This window comes from Simochromis diagramma, unplaced genomic scaffold (genome assembly GCF_900408965.1).
Source record: "Simochromis diagramma unplaced genomic scaffold, fSimDia1.1 OVJJ01000816.1, whole genome shotgun sequence".
NCBI lineage: Eukaryota > Metazoa > Chordata > Actinopteri > Cichliformes > Cichlidae > Simochromis > Simochromis diagramma.
In genome coordinates this window covers 5,149,866-5,170,628 of record NW_024386908.1, presented here as the reverse complement: position 1 = coordinate 5,170,628, position 20,763 = coordinate 5,149,866, and the positions used below count along the sequence as shown (strand labels likewise).

At 41.2% G+C, this 20,763-nt stretch overlaps 4 protein-coding genes across 7 annotated transcripts in view; 1 reads left to right on the top strand and 3 right to left on the bottom strand.

Annotated features, from left to right (window-relative positions):
- Positions 1–99: 99 nt before the first annotated feature.
- LOC120735636 (small lysine-rich protein 1) lies at positions 100–689 on the bottom strand. Its single transcript, XM_040035118.1, has 3 exons — positions 577–689; positions 435–479; positions 100–364 (listed from the first exon to the last, which is right to left on the bottom strand). The coding sequence occupies exons 2-3, from the start codon at positions 435–437 to the stop codon at positions 119–121; spliced, it is 249 nt and encodes an 82-aa protein (XP_039891052.1). The 5' UTR covers positions 438–479; positions 577–689; the 3' UTR covers positions 100–118.
- A 118-nt stretch (positions 690–807) lies between these two features.
- On the bottom strand, positions 808–11,997 carry dhx57 (DEAH (Asp-Glu-Ala-Asp/His) box polypeptide 57). 2 transcript variants are annotated; one of them, XM_040035097.1, is made up of 25 exons: positions 11,914–11,997; positions 11,268–11,301; positions 10,986–11,165; positions 10,615–10,893; positions 10,327–10,533; positions 9,302–10,194; positions 9,028–9,209; positions 8,786–8,907; positions 7,492–7,687; positions 7,270–7,394; positions 7,015–7,148; positions 6,873–6,927; positions 6,567–6,778; positions 6,362–6,478; positions 5,907–6,003; positions 5,583–5,756; positions 3,876–4,076; positions 3,491–3,767; positions 3,157–3,252; positions 2,977–3,060; positions 2,620–2,757; positions 2,460–2,534; positions 2,239–2,373; positions 1,950–2,150; positions 808–1,725 (listed from the first exon to the last, which is right to left on the bottom strand). In XM_040035097.1, the coding sequence occupies exons 3-25, from the start codon at positions 11,159–11,161 to the stop codon at positions 1,582–1,584; spliced, it is 4,320 nt and encodes a 1,439-aa protein (XP_039891031.1). In that variant the 5' UTR covers positions 11,162–11,165; positions 11,268–11,301; positions 11,914–11,997; the 3' UTR covers positions 808–1,581. The 2 variants fall into 2 exon arrangements, with proteins under 2 accessions (XP_039891031.1, XP_039891032.1); XM_040035098.1 differs by lacking the exon at positions 11,914–11,997 and adding an exon at positions 11,411–11,794.
- A 53-nt stretch (positions 11,998–12,050) lies between these two features.
- On the top strand, positions 12,051–14,621 carry morn2 (MORN repeat containing 2). The gene is made up of 7 exons (XM_040035117.1): positions 12,051–12,091; positions 12,361–12,437; positions 12,541–12,573; positions 12,648–12,698; positions 12,872–12,978; positions 13,061–13,197; positions 14,458–14,621. The coding sequence occupies exons 2-7, from the start codon at positions 12,431–12,433 to the stop codon at positions 14,558–14,560; spliced, it is 438 nt and encodes a 145-aa protein (XP_039891051.1). The 5' UTR covers positions 12,051–12,091; positions 12,361–12,430; the 3' UTR covers positions 14,561–14,621.
- Positions 14,622–15,005: 384 nt separating this feature from the next.
- The window catches only part of strip2 (striatin interacting protein 2), a 31,149-nt gene continuing 25,391 nt past the window's right edge, over positions 15,006–20,763 (bottom strand). For all 3 annotated transcript variants that reach the window (XM_040035100.1, XM_040035102.1, XM_040035101.1), the window contains one exon: positions 15,006–19,635. In XM_040035100.1, the coding sequence (XP_039891034.1) occupies positions 19,385–19,635 (251 nt within the window). In that variant the 3' untranslated portion in view covers positions 15,006–19,384. The remainder of the gene's footprint in view (positions 19,636–20,763) is intronic.

Sequence of the window (20,763 nt, the reverse complement as noted above, 5' to 3'; positions counted from 1 at the left end):
TAAGTTTTACTAGAATTAATTATTTAGTGCCTCAAACACTCCAACGGTCATCTCAAATCCATCCAGTAGGTGTCACCATTGGAAGGCAGTTAAAATTCTCTTTGGCAAAATTTATGATTCAGTTTTTCTTTCGTTTTGTCCCCTTCTTTTTCTTCTTTGAATTTGGCCACCCAAATCCTCTGAACTCCAGGCAGTCTGCTGCATTGTGAGCAATGTAGTAGATATTCTCCATGGCTGCTGGGCTGAGGATGTCCACCTCGGTTGTGGTGACTTTGGCACTACATGAGGACCTCTTTTTAGGTGTCTTTGGGCTAATAGTCTTCTTGGCTGACTTAGAACTGTGGGATCTTGATTTCCTGGTGGGCTTTGGAGAAAATACGTGGTTTAATCACTCATCTATAAATAATTTTTTTTTTTTTTTTTTTTTACTTTACCATAGCGAATGTCAATCTTGCTTCAGTAAGTGATCAGATTTTCATCTGTAAAACAAGAAATCAGGTTTTTCTCTGCCAAAAAAGATTTAAAGTTTTTAGGACAAAGTGCCTAAAATGATAATAAAATACAATCATTTCATACCAGCTCTCGCCTTGGCACTTTAAGTGGCACTCGAATGGCTTCAGCGGTGACAGTGATACCCCATCTGTTTACATCCTGTTGTCGTAGAAACAGACCGGACTTGCTCATGTATGAAGGGGTTGGCCTTCCACCGGAGCTTAAATTCTTTTGCTGTATCTGAGACACAGCTGGGCATCAAACAGCACACACACCGCTTACATTAAGTAAGGAAGAAAAACAGTGAACAACAGGTTATCATCACAATAATTTAATGGTAGTGCAGCGTTCAGTGGAATTCATGTTAAGACAGTAGCTTTGCAGTTTCTTTGGCAGCTCTCACCAAATCATCCTGGTGTAAAAAGCCCTTGCATTCACATTGTGAAATTGTACTTTAACATTTAAATACATTCAGTAAATGTACACCAACTGTATACCATGCAGAAGCTCTTGGATCTTTTAGTCATGCATTACAAATAAACTCATAGTACAAAATCCAATATGGACCCAAGAAACTTCTCAGTTGTGAGCAAGACACAACCCAAAATAAAAAAACCACTGTATACAAACTCTGTGACATCACTTAACAACCAATCATGTGCCAATTTATGTGCACATACCATGCAGCGGTAGTATGACATCAAAAACTGAACGAAGCATTAGCTGCTTTAGTCCAGCAGGAATAAGAGTGGAATCTTAATAATCACCTGCATAGAGACATTTTTTTTCTTTAAAGGCAGAATTTGCTTTAAAAACCTTGAGTGCAACAGCAACTCAGTGGAAAACAACACTTTTAAGTGTAAGGTGGCAACACTGTGGTGTACTGAAACTGAGCTCATGTCAAATATTTGCCCAGCTAATCTTCCTCTGACTATCCACCATCAATGCAGTAATATTGACTTTTTAAAGAATTTTTAATAACAACTTTGTGGGAGTGATGCAGGAGCACAAAAACATTATCACTGGGCTCCATGCATCTGAGCCCTTTAAATAAAGAAATAATAATAAAGGAAGCTTTGAGTAGCAGAGCTACTCTGTAGAGATGAGGTGGACGATCATTTGTATGATGCTGGAGCCACGGGGGCAGCTGCACAGGTCCATGCTCGGGTTTTTGATTTTATCCTCCAGAAGCAGGTCCAGCTCCCAGCGCAGCTCCTTCAAAAGCTCAGCCACCTGGATATAGTCACACAAGCACATGTAGTAACATATATGTTAACTTATATGTTGTAGTTGTTCAGTTGTCGTGCTTGCACTCTCCATAAAACTTGTTAAACCTTTAAAGCATATAAACTCTACACAGCTTGTACGCCCGTTGCAATACTAAGCTCTGAGCCAGCTATAACTTTTTGATCATGTGATCAAAAAAAACCCCCCAACAAAAAATCAGATTCTCTGACCTCGTGTGAAGCAGCAGCAAATCGGATCCACCCATCATCCAGGGAGATGACAAACTCCCTTCTGTGCAGCTCCACGTTGACCTGTCCGCATCCAAACAGCACCAGCGGGTAAACAGACACCATGCTGCAGTCCCTGATGAAAACGCGACTCGTTTTCACCTTCTCATGGTAAACCAGGTACGGGCTGTTGTAGTGGCGAACCTGGTGCATAAAGAACAGAAAGGTGAGGCTTATTTCTCCTACAAGTTGTTTAGTTTGGAGCGTATCTTTTTTTCCCCCCTAACCTCACCGTGTAGTTGACGGATGATGGATGCACGTGGACGTAACCGTCGTTCTTGGTCACAAAGCGGAGCTCGTTGGCTTTGGGTTGCATCTTCATCACTCCCGTGCCCGTCTTCTTATAAGTCCCTTGAGGAGCTCGTACCTGCAGGACATCAAGTGTGAATGTTTCATACTTCTGTTTGGCTTTCTGTTCTTTACTTGTATGACACAGAGGGGGACTATGCCCACCTGGACCACGTTAGGATAGAGGGCAGCACACAGCATGGCGGACATCAGCCGGATGTTACTGGAATTTAGGTTTGCCTGAGATGCAAAATATTAGAATTTTTGAATTATTTTCTCCAAGATGAACCCTTGAATCACTGATTCAGTGATTTGTATGTGTCACCTCAGGGCCAGTAGCTTCCATGACCCCGTCTGTACCCTTGTAAGACATTTGCTCAATAATCCTGGCCTTCAGTCCCTCCTTGATGAAGCCAATGTCAGACAACAGCTCAGCAAACTGCCTCTTCAGACTGGCGATCTCCTGCCAAAGGTCACAATTCAGCATTTCAAGTATTATTCATATAAAACACACTGCTCGGGCCATTTGAAATTAAATCTGAATACATTGGAAGAACTTCATAAGCTTTAGCACTGCTTTAGATTTATATTCAAACAGAGAAGATCAGAATTATACTGTAGAGCAAGTGAGTTTATTGATTCTGGACAAGTGATTAAGTGCTTCTGGACACCACTGCCTCACCTGTAAACCCCGCCATGACAGGAAGTTCTCCCTGCAGTAGAGGAAGCTGGCACGGTGGCCATTCCTTGCTGCGGAGCACCATCCCTGCATAAAAAAAAAAAAAAGAAAGTTTTTATATTATCTGTATGTATTTCAACATCTTTGAATTATCTTATCACAATAAGCGAATGCAGTAGGGACCTTGTATGCCTGCAACAAAGCTAGATGGTCACTTTTAGCCACGGCAAACTCCACTTTCTTTTTATTTGCTTCCTCTCGCTTATCCCATGGAGACACCTGGAAGCAGACCAGATTTTCATTTCCATAGAATTAGACACTTGCATTACAAATATACATAATAAACAAATAAATGTCATTATGTAACCTCCTATCTGTTAAAAACCAACAGAAAAGATGAAGCAGCTCATTACTGCGCTGTGTACTATACTTGTAATTGTTAATGAGCCTAAAATCAGTGGCATGCTGCAGATGAACTGCACATAGCGTCTCTCAACAGAAACTAGCGCCTTCTTACAAATGGGGATTTGAAGGCCAGACTTGCAGCAATGGTGAGTGCTGGGTCAAGGCAGCGGAAGATTGCGCCGAACAGCATGAGCTTTCCGATGCGCACGTCGACAGGCAGGCAGGCCAGGTGGTAGCCCAGCGGGGTCAGCTTCTCATCTGTGGTCAGAGCTCCCAGGTCCTGAAGGCGCTGCTTGGCAGCGTCCAAGCTTCCCACTGACGGGGGCTCGATGAGCCGAGAGAAGACTGACTCCAGCGGCTGCTCCGCGAACACATCCAGGATCTTGATTCTGTTACAGAAAGGTCAGTGTTGTGAACAACCGTTTTGGAATTTCTCCAAATCAAATGCCATTTGCATTTTATAGTCAGAGTTATGTGGGAAAAACAGACGGCTCTACCGGAGACAGAGCTGCTCTAGTGGCACTCTCTGGATCTCGGGCAGCTGCTGCTCAGCCAGCTGGTGTTTAAAGCAGTGGCTGGTGAAGAGGTGGAAGCAGACCCCCGAGGCCACACGACCTGCTCGACCCCTTCTCTGCAGCGCGTTAGCTTGAGAAATCCACGTGTCCTCCAGGCTCTCCATGCTTTTAGATGAATCGTACCTGAAAGAAAAAAAAATATATATATATATCAAGGGAGACTTAGAGATTTGTGGATTTGAGCATATATCAGTGCATCTTCATGTATCACAAAACCATTTTAATATGATTGCATGGGCCTTTTAAAAAAACAAGAAGTATAATTCACACAGTGTTGGGGAGTAACGGAATACATGTACCGCCGTTGTCTAAGGAGCTTGGAAAGAAAAGCGTCTGGACTTCTTTGAGTTGCTTGAAGACGTTTCACCTCTCATCCGAGAAGCTTCTTCAGTTCTAAGGGTCAAGGGTGGAGAGTCCCAGATTTAAAACCCAGTGGGAGTTTCCCCCTAAAGAGGGACAAGGGACCCCCGATGATCCTCTACCTAATCACATGAGCTTTTCTTTCCAAGCTCCTTAGACTACGATGACCTGGATGACTGAGAACCGTCACAGACATGTACCGCCGTTACGTATTTAAAATACAAAATATGAGTAACTGTATTGCGTTACAGTTACCGTTTAAAAAGGTGGTATTGAGAATACAGTTACTTTGTTGAAATAAATGGATTACACAGTGTGTTTTTTCCTGTTTCATATGTTAGGCTATGCCCTCTCTATTTTTGGTAATTCCACACCGGTGGAAATGCAAACAAAACACGCATTAAGATGACGTGAAGAAATATTTTTTAAAATTCTCCAACATGAATGCAATAGGCAGAGTGTTACAGGCATAGCCCTAAACAATGTAGCATCATGGGCAGTGTAGTCCGTGCTGCAGGGAAAATGGACTGCCATACCCGTTATGTGTCTGTGAGTGAGAGGGACGGAGAAAAAGGAGAGTGGAAAAGTACGAGTTATCACCGAGCCGAAAGCTGGAAGCATGTAAATATAATAATAACCACTGCAGCCAAAAGGAGTGCCTGACGAGCCCAGCTGTAAGTTAACTATTAAGACTCGACTGAACACTGTTCTGTTTTCCTCCGAAACAATAAGTTCCTTTGGAGCAGCCTTTCAACGCCTCTCTCTGTCTCTCGCTAGCAAAGTTGACCCAGACAACAAAGTAAAGATGGTTTTCGGCTACGAGCCCGACATGAACCTGATGTATTTGCCAGAGGTCCCTTTACTACGGTTCAGAGCCGCGGACCTGTTTTATATACGCGCGGAATAGTTTACTATACGAGATCGCTGCAAAAACTGCAGCCTGACCTAATGTCCACCCTACTGTTACTCATTTTATATTAAGATTTAAAAATCTGGTCGGTATTGGTATGGCGAGTAACCTTCAGTAATAGTAATAAATCACATTCATGTAGTTGTAAAAAAGCATAATAATATATTAAGTAATCCAAAGTATTCAGAAGACGTTACTCTCATTGAGTAACATAACGGAATACGTTACAAAATACATTTTGGGGCATGTATTCTGTAATCTGTAGTGGAATACATTTTAAAAGTAACCTTCCCAACACTGAATTCACAACCCGAAACTGTCAAAAATGAGAATTTAGGGCTAGCATAATAGAAGGTTACCTTTTCTCCCTCATTTTTCCGGAGTCGATGACATAAACCACGTCGTCGATGGTTACTGAGGTCTCAGCAATGTTGGTGGAGATTATGATCTTTGTGACACCATCTGGAGGCCGGCTAAAAACTGCTTGCTGCTCCTCATTGGACAATGTTGAGTGAAGGGGGTACACCACGCACCTGATGGGCATGACCAAAAGTTACAGTTAATGTGTTTCAGTCAAAAGTTTTCACACAAACAAACAAAAAAAAAAAAACTGGTTCAGCTTTTAGCTTCATTTTATACACATACAATTGCAAACCAAGTGTTGCCATAAAACACACACAGACCTGGACGCGCCCCTGTTGTTGAACATTCTATTGGACTGAAGCTGCTCATAGAGCATCTTGATCTCAGCGAGGCCTGGCAAAAACACCAGCACTGCACCTGCAGACACAAAGCAACATAACCAGTGTTCAGCTTCACAGCTGTCCCCAATCCAGATCAGTACATCAGAGACTTACTGGCCACCTGTATATGGTAATGTTAACCGGACTGGCTCTTAGATAGAACAGAAAAGCGTTATATGAGCACTCAAAGCGCTTTACACAACTTGTTCATTCAAACAAGTACTTTTTCTAAGCATATCTAACATTCACACATGCATTCATCGGAGAACAACATAGAGTTAGTCTTGCCCAAGGATATTCGGCATGCAGACTGGAGCAGGACCGCCAACCTTCCAGTTGGCATGTGACCTGCTCTACCACCTGAGATTGCTTTGCTGTCAGTGTTGTTTTCTTACCAGGTGGGTAGTTGTGCTTTCCTTCTACTATCCACTCCAGCAGGCTTTCCACCAGGTCCATATTGATCTTGTCCAGGTCCATTGTGGCGATGGTTTTGAGCACAGACTTCTTAGTATCTGCATCAGCAACACAAAATTGTAGATGTATGCCCTGATTGGCACTGGCAGCTTATCTGATTAAAACCTAAATATATTTTCATTTCACCTTTGTATCTGATGGTGAGATCCTGCAGGCTGAGCTGTTGGTCTGGGACCGAGTCTTTGACAAAGTCTTTATTACAGAAAGACATGAAGTTCCAGACATCTTCACTCAAATCATCTACCACGCAACTCAGGTCCCCTCTGCTTCGGGCACCCATGGTTGACTGATTCTGTTTTCCTGAGCGCATGTAAGGGCTACCATCCTCAATGACATAGCTGGAAAAAACAGCACAATACACAAACCGTTGTGTTACTACGCAAATTGTAAAGACAGTCTACGGTTTACTTAAATGTTTTAAAATGTATTTACCGAGTTTTAGCAATGGCATCTTCAAGAAAAAACTGGTCAACAGGAAAGGTGCGCCCTGGAGCAACACACATTATTAGAATGAAGAGGGGAATGCATAGAATGAGGTGTAAGAAATAATTAGTCAGTTCTGCTAATAGATTACCTGGTATGTGGATAGTAGGACAGTTATAGAAATAGTCAGAAAAGAGGTTTGCATTAAGAGTGGCACTCATGAGGATAATCTTCAAGTCAGGCCTTTGCACCATCAAGTCTTTGAGCACCAGCAGCAGAAAGTCACTGAAAATAACAAATTAAGAGACAAGAAACAAAGAAGCCGCTTAAAAAATTTTTTTTTCCAGGTTCATTTTTCCACACGTTACAATACAAGTGCCATTAAGCTGAAGTATTTCTGTCTCACCTCTCCTCTGTTCGCTCGTGCACCTCATCCACGATGACATGCGTGACTCCTCTGAGGTCCGCCTCACCCTCCAGTCTCCTCAGCAACACCCCTGTGGTGCAGTATAGCAGCCTGGTGACTGAAGTCTGATAAAAGGAGCAGTCAGTGTTGGAAGAGTATATAGTATTAATATAAAAAACAGACAACCAGAATGCTGTATTGTAGATGTTTTTATATCTGTACCCTGACACTCTCCAGGCGGATCTGGTAGCCCACAGAGTTCCCCAGACACTCTGCACGCTCCTGTGCCACTCTCTGAGCCACTGACATGGCAGAAATGCGGCGAGGCTGCGTGCAGATGATGTTGGCCACCTGCTCCGCGGGGCCACTCAAAGAGGCATCTAGAATGAACTGAGGAACCTGAGTGGTCTTACCACACCTGCAGAAAAGTCACATTAATTCAAAAAAAGCACATGAAACACAGTCATGTTTAGGAACAGGCAATAATCACAGGCATGTTTAGAGTCTTTTTTGTGAAGGTGAATTTTTATACTTCTTTCAAACTCGAGTCCTCTTTTATATTAAGCTTACACTGGACTTTGGTACAGGCCGTCTGTTCAGCCACAGCAGGTTTCTGTCTAAGTTTATATATGATTTTTATATTATATGATGATCAAATTGAACCATTTATCCTTAACCATTTTCATACAAAACCCAGACTACAAAAGAATGAGAGTTTAGAACAATGTGAAACCTGAGCTTTTGGTTCATTGAGATTACCTATGTACATACACTGATCTCTCCAAAAGTTGATTCTGTTCATCTGGACGTAGCGTTTTGTGGGAGAAACGTTTCGTCACTCATCCAAGTGACTTCTTCAGTCTCAGCTGACTGCAGGTTTCCCCAAATCTTATAAACAGTACATTTGCATAATGACTGAAACCAGCCCACTGAAGGAACAATGGGCTGGGAGGTCAGTTCCTTAATCATAATTATGCAAATTCTCATGACCATTTCTCATGACCAAATTCTCAACAACCACTGACCAAAACCCACTGATCAATGGCCATGAGTACCATTCACAGAGAGTTGGGGAATGGCTGCAATCACAGCATTGTAAGATGGCGAAAGATGTACCCTTAGGCCTCCTCCTCGATTCAGAGATGGTCTTTCCCTTTTCACGTAAATGGTCTTTTTGACTCCGCGCTCAAACCAGTGTTCCTCTCTGTCCTAAGGGTACATCTTTCGAGACGATACACTGATCTCATTATTTAAAACTTCAAATAATTATAACAATATAACAGCAGATATGACAAAAAGTAAGGAAAGCCATAGTAGATCTCATTTATAAACTTTCAATTTTAATATATCTGATGTAAATGTTTTTAATTCCATACAAGCTAAAACCCTTCATATATCCATACATCACATTTGACTTGCTATTGGTTGGGGAAGAAAAGGCTGAAAGGGTGGATCAGCATCATTAAAATATATATTTTCTTTAATTTATAAGTCACGGTAAAACTCTGGGACCTACCCAGTCATGCCACTGATCACCAGCACCTGACACTGGTCCAGTGCATCTAGGATGTGCTCTTTCTCTTGCCAAGCTGGAAGATTCTTCCTCTGTGCAAGCATAGAACTGTAGCGTCTGGAGGACTGGTTTGACAGAGGAACCAAAGGAAATCGGAAACAGATTACAAAGGATGCATCATACTGAGAAGGATTTGGAGGAAGAAAAACCAAAAAAAATATACACATTTTTTTCCTAAGACCCACCTGTTTCCTACTGAACTCTTTGCACAGCTTGCTGTTTTCTAGCAGCAGATTGCCCATCGTATTGTGCTTTTTCACCATGTTCCTCTTTAGCTTGACGTAACTGTCGTTCTTAACTGGAACTGCGTGGTCCCCCTCATCCTCGTCTTTCTCATCCAGCTCTTCTGCATCCACTGTCCGTTTTACTAAAAAGTGAGCAGAATTAAATACAGCTCTCTATTGTATAAAGAAACGACAGAAAATATATAGCAAAAATGTACATTTCTATCCGACTTACTATCTGTGGTCCTTGGGTTGCTAGATGCAGCAGCACTCCCGCTGTTTGCATGGTTACTACTGCTGGTGATGGCATTCATGCTCTCCTCAGAAGCTTTGCTCCTTACAGTTTTACTCTTTGCTATGGCAAGAAAGGGTGGAGGAACAGCAATCACAGGAGGTGGGGTGCTGTATTTGTGATGCCGTATGGACAATAGTTCTTTCATGGTATTTTCATCCTCACACAAGGTTATCAGGGTGTAAACAACAGGCTGGTTGCTCTCTGCTGCAGACAATGCCTCTCCAAATAATCTCTCAGTCACATGGAGCCTCCCCGCAGCGCAGAGAGACTCATCATTGGTACTGAAGGCAACTATTGGTGCTTGAAAAGGGTAACGGTTCCCTTTGGGGAAACGAACTTCCAGCTCATACTCAGGAGGAGAATAGCTGCTGACACCAGGCTGGCCTGGGCCTTTCAGGTCCGAGGAACCAGCCTCAGACATGTCTTTTTTGGGAAATTCATGTTTGAACCAACATTTGTTTCCATAGCGGCAGCCTTGACCTTTCATGTAGAATTTGCAGATGTCACCGATGTTTGGAGCTCCTCCACCTACCACTCCTCCTTTCTTAACAGGAGATTGTGAGAGGAACGACAGGTCCAGGGTTACTGTCCATACAGCATTGGCAATGCGCTCACTGAAGCGATCGCCATAAATAGCAGCTAGAGCCAAGGCCTCCTCCTGCTTTTGGTTTACACACTCATCCAAAGGCACCTCATCAAGTCCATCAGGGGAAACTGCTTTCTGACCATAGCGCTCAGTGAAAATCTGTTGGAGGAGCTGTTCCAAAGTTGCCCCAAACTCTCCTCCACCAGCTTCCAGCGCCTGTTTGCTGCGCTCCCTGTCAAAACCATATCTACACAGAGGAAATTATGAGAAAGCAATGGGTTAGAAGCTAATTATATTTACACACAAAAGCACAGATTCAGAACATCTGATTTAGCTCATAGGTAAGGTTCTGGAAATAAAACAGAAAATTTGAAATCACCTGCAGAGCTTTCCTATGGCAAATAAGGAGATAACAGGTTCAGGGCTGGGCTGTTCATCCTCATATTCTAGGTCAAATGTTGGGCTCTCTGCTTTCTGCACAGGCTCATCATTTGTGGCCCAAAACTGGCCTTCCTCACGGTAATCCAATTCATCAAATTCCTCTTCTTCCTCCTCATCTAGCCCGGAATAATCTGAACCAGAATCACTAAGGAACAAACAGAGGGTTGCATGAGTTTATTTCCTAGCTTTCTAATTGTTCTTTTCAAACAAGTGCGTATGTACTTACTCATACAGTTCATCAGAGTCCTGTGTCTGTAAAATCCTCAGCAACTCCTTGAGTTGTTCCTGGTTCGCATTAGTCATGAAGATCTTCTGCAACGGCATACTGCTCACCTCTGGTCTGATGCATTCACTGACCTTTGAGTGCATCCTGGTACTCGTCAAGGACCTTGGCAGAGCCTTGCTACTACTTTTCCCATTTCGGTCTCGATCTCTAGCTTTCTTTCCTCCTCGACCACCATCCCTGCCACCAGCATGGGCGCCACCACCTCGTCCTTTATTTGATCTGCAGACAGAACGAGACACGAGGCAAAATGATAGGAAATCAACTGAAGCCGAGCACACAAACCTAAATATTTCTTCAATATAAATTAACACCTGCTGAAATAAGAGGGTCCAAAATCAAGGTTGAAATCATCCCCGTCATCCCAGAGCCTGGTTCCTCCTTTCCGATTTCCTCCTCCTCCTCCTCCTCCTCCTCCCCCTCCTCCTCTTTGTTTATTAAATCTTCCACCTCCTCTGTTGGGCTTCCCACCTCTTCTCCTTGCGTTCATTTCTCTACCAAAGGACACACGAACAGTTTCATTACATAAACACCAGTACAAATACAAAATTGACTATTAAAAAAGAAAAAAATCACTGCTGTCAGAATATACTTACACTCAATCAGTGTCCAATCATAGCAGAAAACAATCTGCGAAAAGAGACATTAAAAAGCATGGTCTGAATAAATCTTTCCAACCCTGGGAGTATACCCCCCAAAGAAATCCTAGATGAGGGAGAGAGAGCTACTGGTTGCGGACCCGGGAAGAGCAGGCAGCTACTACTGTCCATCCTCTGCAGAGCACAGTCACACATCGCTGCGGGCTGGCTGGCCGTGGCACTTCAATTCAAGTGCGAGCAATGAGATGGTGGCTGACACACAGCGCTGGTGGCTACAATTATGCAATCAAACTTAACGTGCAGACTAACCACCCAGTCAGGGCGATGACCGATTAACCCCACGGCTAGGTGGCTGGCTACAGGCAAAGTACAAAAGACCAGAACATATAAGGAATAATGTGGAAGTAAGGTGCTGCACGTTAGTCATCTTCAAGTATAAGGAGTCGGCTAGCTAACGAGCTAACAGCTAGCAAGAACACTCATCACTTTTAATGTAACAGTAAGCTAACTGAAAAAAGCCTCCCGCAAGTCAAGTCAGTGAATCTAAATGCTTTAAAATATCAAAAAGTATAGAGCCGTGTTATAATCGGTAAAGTGCGCAATAAACTGAAAAACGAAACTTTAATAACAATTGCGAACAAACCTGAACCAGCTGCTCTGACCACCGGTAGCCTGCATCTCTTCTATTGGCCCAAACTCTTGAGTTCAACGTTTCTTTTCCGGTTTACGTTCGCGCTTAGAAAAAAAAAAACACAATAAAAAGTTAGCAAACAGTATCTCTCGGTCACTCGACAAGGTTAAAGTCGAAGGTTTTAGCGGCGGTAAGCCTTTCTTCTTGTTATTTAAAAACGATAGTTTAATAAAACGCCTTTAGAGCGTCGCACAAGCCATTAAAGATATTAGTTTGCACCAATTCCGTAACCATGGTAACAAGGGCTAGCCTCTAACTGCCTTTAAAACACAGGACCCCCGGCTTACTGGCAGCATTAGCTATATTTAAGGGCAAGTAAAAGTGAACAGTTACAGTGCGGTTGTAACTTGTGTCATAGTCACAACTTTCTAATCAGCTGTCTGACTTTTCACATTGAAGAAGTTGGCCAGAACACAGCATTTGCTCTCGGCTCTGACAACCATCTGCCAGCTGGGGGAAGCTGTCACGGATGTCTGGTAGAGTGTGATTGTGAAGATCTGAGTTCTAACACCTAGTCTGCGCACACTCACACACACACACACAAACCCTGTTCTGATTCGGTGTGATTTTCATTTTCAGATAAGAAAGGAAGCGATTCTTTGAACACTGATGGTAAATATCCTCTTCGCGCTTCCATAGTTTGCATATTCTTGTGACAGCGTGAATAAATGTGTATTTGTTTACAGGGGGTGGACCTGTAAAAGTCTCCTACATTTTTCCAAACGGAGACAGATATGGTAAGTTATAGCTGGCTGATGATCCAGCTTTACACGTGAAACATTTCCACGTGTAAAAATCTTGGGAAGAAGAGACCTAATTCTTGGTTAAAGCAATACACAATGCCTCAATGTGACTGCTCAGATGAAATTTACGTCTATGCTAGTTATGTATGAACCTCTGTTCTCCACAGAGGGAGAGTGCAGCAGGTCTGCATATGGAGCACTGGTGAGGAGCGGTGCTGGTAAACACACCTCAGCAAGTGGCATCACATACACTGGAGAGTGGCATGAGGACAAAGTATGCAATTACTACCTCAAACATCAGTTATTTTTACCATGTGGTTAGACAAACATAATCTCCCTCTCTGTCGCTCTCCCAGATGCATGGTAGAGGGACCATGCAGTATCCCTCTGGAGCACAATATGAAGGAGAATTCAAAGACAACATGTACAACGGCACAGGAATATACACCTTCCCAGATGGTTCTATGTGTAAAGGTCACTTTCATAATAACAGGTAAAAAAAAAAAAGCCTTTTTAAAAATATTTTCTGAAAAAAAAAATCTGATAAATATTAAAGACAACTATTATATGAGAGTTTTTATTTTAAAAGACACAAACATGTCATTTGGGAGTTTGCACAGGAGATGCAATTGACCAAACAAGAAATCCCAGACAAACCTAGTACAGTTCTTAAAGCACCTGACGATCAGATGAGATTTAAAGTTACATTGCTTAGTGTGGGGAAGATTCAAATGCAGGATGTGGGAACAAACAAAAAATCCTAAATTCAAACTGGATTCTTCTAATCTTATGATTATACAGTCCAACCTGGGAAGCAAAATATAGCCAACGCAAAGATATGACAATGACAAGGTTGAAAAACAGGTCAGTATATATGCACAAGTGATCGACTGAGGATGAGAAACAGGTGGGGAACCAAGCACAGGTGAAAGTAATCAAGCAAAGACAACCACAACCAGAGAAGCAGGCGCGAATGAAAGAGTGAAACCTGACACATTAGGAAACCAACTATCAAAGTAAAGCAGGAAATAGCTAAAGGACAAATTATAAACACTGAAATAATAAGACTTAACACTAAAACATGATAATAAGTAGAAGGTGCTACTACATAGACAAAACAGTGGGGAAGTCAGGGAAACACTAGGAAGACTTGAATAACAGTAAAATCAAAGCAGGAACCAAAAGAGGAATTTAAATGATCTCAGCTGGTGATATAAAAAAAAAAAAAAAGCATAAATCAACCTGCTCTAAATCAATTTTACGCTGCAGCTTCTTGAACACAGAGTAGAACATTGATTAGTTACATCTTTATTTGCATATTTCCACATTCTTTATATTCTGTTCATGTGACAATTTCTGTGATTGGAGTGGTTTCTGCTCAATTAATCTTTTTTAGTCTTAAGAATAGTCAAGCATGAGGCACAAAGTACCCGTTTGTTTCCCAGCTGGAGTTCTTAGGTTTGGTCAAGCCAGCTAACACAAAGGAAACCTGGCTATGTTAAACTTCCTTCATAGGTCAAACCCCAGGACCCCGACATAATAAATTGAAAGAATATATGGTAACAACAACTGTTTGGATGAACTGTATCCAGACCAGACTGAAATTTATGATTTTTCCTTATTTTCATTTATTGTACACGTTTAGCTACAATATTGTGTAACCCAGTAGTTGTTGTTTCTTCAGTTCTTTGGCTTTGTTTGGTTCAAGCAGATGAAATTGAAGATTTTAGCTGTTTTTACTGGTGTGTTCCAGGTTGGAGGGAGATGGGGCCTTCATTAGCGCACAGGGACTGTTCTGGACGGGGGAGTTCCACGGCAAAGCAGCGCTTGGACTCAAATTGGAACACAATCTTTAGGCAAAACAAATACCACACTTTGGCACATATATCTATAACATTAAAATGTAACTGCATCAGACAACAAACTTCTTCTGTATTTTGTTTTTCACACAAGATCTTGTGCACATTTTCTTTCACTTCATATATTAGTGGGTGACAGTCGCTGGCATAAGTGAGTCAAGTATCTACAATACTGTGTCTTGACTCTTTGTGAGAGTGAAGGACAAGTGCAGGGTAATTTTATTATCACTGCACCACCATCCAATCCCAGAGGGGCTCATGTCCCCATCCATAACAGCTGTACCCAAACTGCTGGAACATTGGCCTGGGGAAGAGTGAGTATGTGGTCATTTTGACCTTCAGTGTGTGTACACACAGCTTTGTGTGTGAACTGGCTTTCTGCCCCACATAACCCCTCCGACAACTCGGCCAGCAAATTAAAATGAGTCGACAAACAAACACAAGTGTTCAACACTGTTTAATAAGCAACTCTGCAACTCTGATATCGTAATCTGTCACTCTATCGTATAATGCCTCTATGGATGTGTAATTGCACATACCCCTGAACATCTTCAGTGTCGAGTATTTACTGGATCTAGAATATGCAGATATGGAAGTGTGAGTAACAAAAAACACATATATACGGTAATAACGTCCATACAATACTAAACACTTCTGGTGAAATATTACCCCAGATACAATAAACGGCAATTTTCACTGATTGTACAGTTTTCAGGTAGAAAAAAACAACAGTTTTTTTTGTATTCCAAGTCTTCAGTATGGACTTGAATGCAGATAGCAGAAACAAGAGAATAAAAACAGGAAATGGCACTCAAATTTGGCACAAGATACAAAAAGAAATAAACATTACATCTGAACTTTAAGTGCGACCAACACTCACAATGAGCTACTGTGTTTTTGTGACGATGCACAGCTTATGCAGTAAATGTTTAGAGGTTCAGGTGTATCAGAATGTATATTCCTCTTTACAGGTAGTGAGCCAGAGAATGGCAAGGAAGCTTTTAAAACTGTTGTCATATATATATATATCATCTCCATAAACCTGAGAATCTATAAAGTATACAATATTATTGTTAAAGATATCGCCTTCCTGAAGAAGAAAACAAAAGGAGAATCCTGTGTGGTGCACAACACTGTACGAGTGACTGTACGAGAAACAAAAAAAACTTTTCTTACTGGACTGGAAAGACAAAAAGGTTAGCCATTTAAAATGCCACATTAACACGTGAACACAGAACAGAACCATGGTCATGCACATTTCAACAAGACTGAGTATCAAAATTATTTCTATACAGAGATAATACGTAACAGTTTGTAACCCCTCAAAGCAAGTAGATAACAATCTGAAACAATCAACAATTGTACAAAAAAAAAAAAAGTACATGCTTTTTGTCCTTTGTGCTTGTTTGTGTGCTTAAGTAAAGACATATCCAGGAATCAAGGTGCTCACCTCTGAAGCATCGTTTAGGCAGTCGCATCTACAGGAAGTTGCACTAAACTGGAAAAGCAGCACCATTATCGTGACAACCGCCACCACCAGTGTGGTTCGCGTGTTGTGCTGTTGTTGAGTGGAAGTGGGACGTCAGTTAACAGAATGGCCACTGTTCCGATCATGGGTTCGAATAACTCCAGATGGTTCGATAGAAAAGCTCAGGGAAGCAAGCAGACACAGTCCAGCCAAGACAACAAATTCGTTTTCACTCTAGAGGTCTTTTTGCTTTAAAATAAACAAATTACAACTTTTGGAAACACTTCATAAAACATTTTTTGTTTGGTTTTTAATGTTTTGCTTCTTTGTGGCGTGCCAAGACAAAACAGACACTATCGACCTTTAAGTCTGTGGAGGACAAAGTGTGCCAAACTAAACAATCAATAAAAAAATGCTCCATTATTTGGATGAAAAACCTTTTAAATTGCCTTAACTTAGTTATAAAAAGGGACAATTACATTATTTTATTTGAATTTCTTCTGTGTGTGTAAATTTCTCTATTCACAACAGCCAAGAAAAGACACGATCAAGACAGATTTGTGGACTTTCCAATATGTCCATAATATTGAATAATAATGTTTGCAAATATCTGTCAGAACTATGTCTCAAAATGTTTTTTTTATTGAATAGGTTTCTGGTGCATTGAGAGAAACTATTTTGTGTGTTTGTTTATGTATTAATATTTGTTTGAGTATTTCTCTGTTTGCATTGTTACCACAATGATCCAAAGACATCCTGAAGCTGTAAAGTCATAGAAAATAAACAAAGAAAAATAGACTTTAACGTCAAAGCTTTGACATTTAGGAAACAAAGATTTTTTTTTTTTTTTAAAGACAATTTTGGACTTGTTTTTCAAATACTGCACATATTTATTTATTTCCAATTAAATTTAAATCCTTAATCAATTTCTTAAACATGTACTAAAAATAGCAGGCTCCAGCCCCCCGTGACCCCGATAGGGAAAAGCAGAAGAGAATGGATGGAATTTACTAAAAATATTTGTTTTAAATCGTGAATGTATTTCAGTGTTATTTCCGCCTTAGTGTCTACGATTTCAAGCAGCTTTCTGACTGTTCAAGTTGAGCCTGGCATTAACTAACCAAAAGACACGATGATGATCTTATGATGAACTTGAAATTACAGCTGCTCAATTTGCATAACATAATAAGATATTTATTGAGAAATGAAAAGGTTGTAGTTGAAACATAATAAATGGATAAATAAACAAATGAACAACAAGAAATAAATGGATAAATTGGCAAATATGAGAATAAATGCACGAGTAAATAAATGCTATGCCTATATTTTTGGTATATTTTAAAGAATATTAATTAACTGAGTCACTCGTTTTTTTTTTTATTTAGTTCTAATCTTGGCAGTTTTGGTCTTCCATATAGGTAAAAAAAAAAAAAAACCTTCCCCATTCCACAGTCAATAACAAATTCAAACAAGTGCTACACAGGTCATATTATGGCTCAGTCACACTTGAGTGAAACTACAACTATAACCTCATTGCGACTGGGAGAAATGAATAATTGCCCAGGAGCTGCACTGAATTTTTCACATTCGCCAACCAATTGCAAGCATTTGTGGTGACCCACTGGGGAGATCGAGAGTGCAACGCCCCTACGTCTGTGCAACCAGTCCCAATTGTAACTGCCGAGGTCGCCTGCCGGGAGAAAACCTGTTTTTAAACAGTCGTTGTCCAATTCAAGACTGACTGCCAGACAAACAGAAAAAGGTTTGCAAATAATTGTCCGTTTAGAAATGCAGACAAATTACCAACATGTTGCAATCTGAGCCAGTTTGTTTTGTTTTCAACAGAGAACTCAAAACAACTGGCTTTCAATTGACTGCATTTTGTTAAATTCCTGTGTAATTTTCAGTAAAAATTGCTGTCCTGCAGCAATTACGTCACCATTTCTGAATTTGTATTTCAGATCTTTGAGGTTCTGGCTGGACTCTTAATATAAGCAGTGATGTTCTGTGTCTGTAGATAGCAACAGATTTGCAGTTTTCACTGATTTATCTTAGCTGATTGCTTTATTATCACAAACACATTGCATTTCATTTCCAACTCGACCATATTCAGTGACAGACTGATAGAAGACTGACTCCCATCTTGTTGCTGGTTCGTCAATATCTTTGTTCTTGGCACACCACAGTGGCTTTGAAGACAGCGACTGACTGTGAGTGGTTGCAGGCTTGGTCTGCACCTTTTGAAGGAACCATTTCAAAAGCAAGTTCATTGCACACGGTTGCAATAATTGTGGTCACACTGCGACCTCCAACCAATGTTTTCCCCAGTGTGACTGCAGCTTCATTCAAAGTGATATGAAAAACTGAAGCGTTTTGATAAAAAGTACATCCAATTAGCTTCTGTGACCTCTTCATCTCTCACGACATGTATCCAAACAAACCCTGGAGGACATCAGTAATTATAGGTTTGACGTTGCTAAAAATGAAGCTAAGATATTTGGAATAGCAGGATTTCTGTATATAAGGTTAATTTTCTACTTAAAAATACAGATATATTTTTTTTTAAGACAAAACATTTTGTTTTTTAAACTCACATCTCCCATTTTTTCAGATTTCCTTCTCCACACAAAGACTTTTACACATCCACAGAACAAACCCATACACTAATACGCTGGTATATTTCTCTTTAGTTTTTTGGTGCCTTCGGAGCAAAGAGCTCCCATTTCTACATTTGGACTATCATAACCCTGTGGCTCCATTTCTCTTTTATACAAAATATATAATAGAAATGTTTAAACCCATCACCGACAATCCACAATCCCTATACCTACAGTAGGCTCTGTGTTAAATTTAAAAAAAGGTTCTTTCAAACAATCATTTATCACGTAATGTTTAGAACACACGTTGATACAAATAAAGAGGAAAACATCACTGAGGAATCAGAAGAGCACCGACGTGTTAAAAAAAAGGGACATGGTGTAGAAATTGATGATTTTGTTGTCTAACATGGGGGCGGGGCAGTATAACTGGCCAAAAAAAACAGTTTCCTGCTACAGCGATACCAGGTGTTTCTTATAACTGCTACCTCTGTTCTTGCCGGTCATGTGTGTTCATAGTAGTTATAGGCACATGTCAGTGTGTGGCACTCTTTAATTGGATCCATTTTACAACTCATCTTTGATCCTCTTGTCGTTTCTTCCATTGCTGCATGCAGCTGCCGGCTCCTTCTTCCCGCTGGCGCTGCTTGGTACGACCTCCTTAAACCACTCCCAAGAGGCTCAATGTGTGACCTTCGCACAGTTACATCCACCCCACGCCCTCATGCCCCCCTCTCTTCCCTCCCTCCCCGTACGTTATGGATTCTGTAGTAGCCCCTCCCACTGGATTGGCTGCGAGAAGACCTCTCTCTCCAGCCACATCTCGTAGCTGTAGTGGAAGTCCTCCGGCAGCTCTACGCGCTGGCCCAGCACGCTCTGCAGGCAGTTGTCCACGGGCGCGAAATCTCCGTTCCTGTTCCTTTCGTAGCGGCGGCTGTTGAACTTCTCGATGCTCTCCCGCAGGGCACACTCCTCTGCCTGGAAGTCCCACGGCCGTGCGTCGATATCTGCGATTTTTTACACAATTTGAATTTATTTAAGTGCCTGCTTCTTCTTTCTATCTCCTACTCTTTCCCGCTCTCTCTCTCACGCTCACAGTGACAGCTTGCTTGCTCTCCCGTGAGGGATGGAGACCCTGAAAAGTCCCCCCACCCCACTGCCACCCCCATCCCTGTTGCCATAGCAACACAAACCAGACAGCTTGCCATTGGCTGCTGGACAACTGTACTACACACATATATGACAGTATAGGAATCATGCAACCAGCTGCACAAACACCCACATACATGCAGTAACTACCCTCAACGTGCCTGTTTTCACAGCCCCGGGTACACATGTTCATTATGCTGCAGTCTCCTCTCTGTTCATCAGCTCTGAGTGAGGAGCACTGCTGGGGCCAATTAGCTCTGTGACTGCTTCGTTTAGGAAGATCTAAAAGGCTAAACTGAATGTATTCTGAGCAATGCTGCAGGATGTTCCTAATTTAATCTGTGACTCCAGCCTATCAGACTACAATTTACTAAGCTCCACTCGACAGTTTTTGACTAACATAATAAGTACCCTGTGTCATCATCATAAAGCATACAATAAAACTGTCACAGCTGTTGCCATTAAAACGCTGTTAGAAAATTCTATTTTGCATTTTTAAATCTGATTTTTAATTTGTATTATTTATATTTTTACTACATTATCTTTTCTTTTAGCTAATGTACTTTGTCACTGTGAACTAAGAGTCAGACACTGGCTTATCATAGACATATTAATGCATACTGACATTTTTTTAAAGCACACTGCAGAAAATCTGAATTTGGAAGTGCTGTTATAACAGCGTTTGTCCAGCAGAGGGTGCTCTATGTGTTCAGCACTGCAGCACAGGTAGCAGAGAGTCATCAAAGCTGAATGGTGCAGAACAAATGCCTTCTTCACTTAAGTTACAGTAACTTTATGGTTTAGATATACTGTATGTGTATTATACATAAAGAATATGCGTTGCTATATTTATTAAAGGATTTTTTTTTGTATCTGTCCCCAAAATCACATATCAGTTGCTCCAAATTGGATAAAAATTGGTTAAAGAAAAATTCCTAGACATAAAGTGTTAAAAGGAGTAAAAATGAAATAAAACCCAGAAAGCA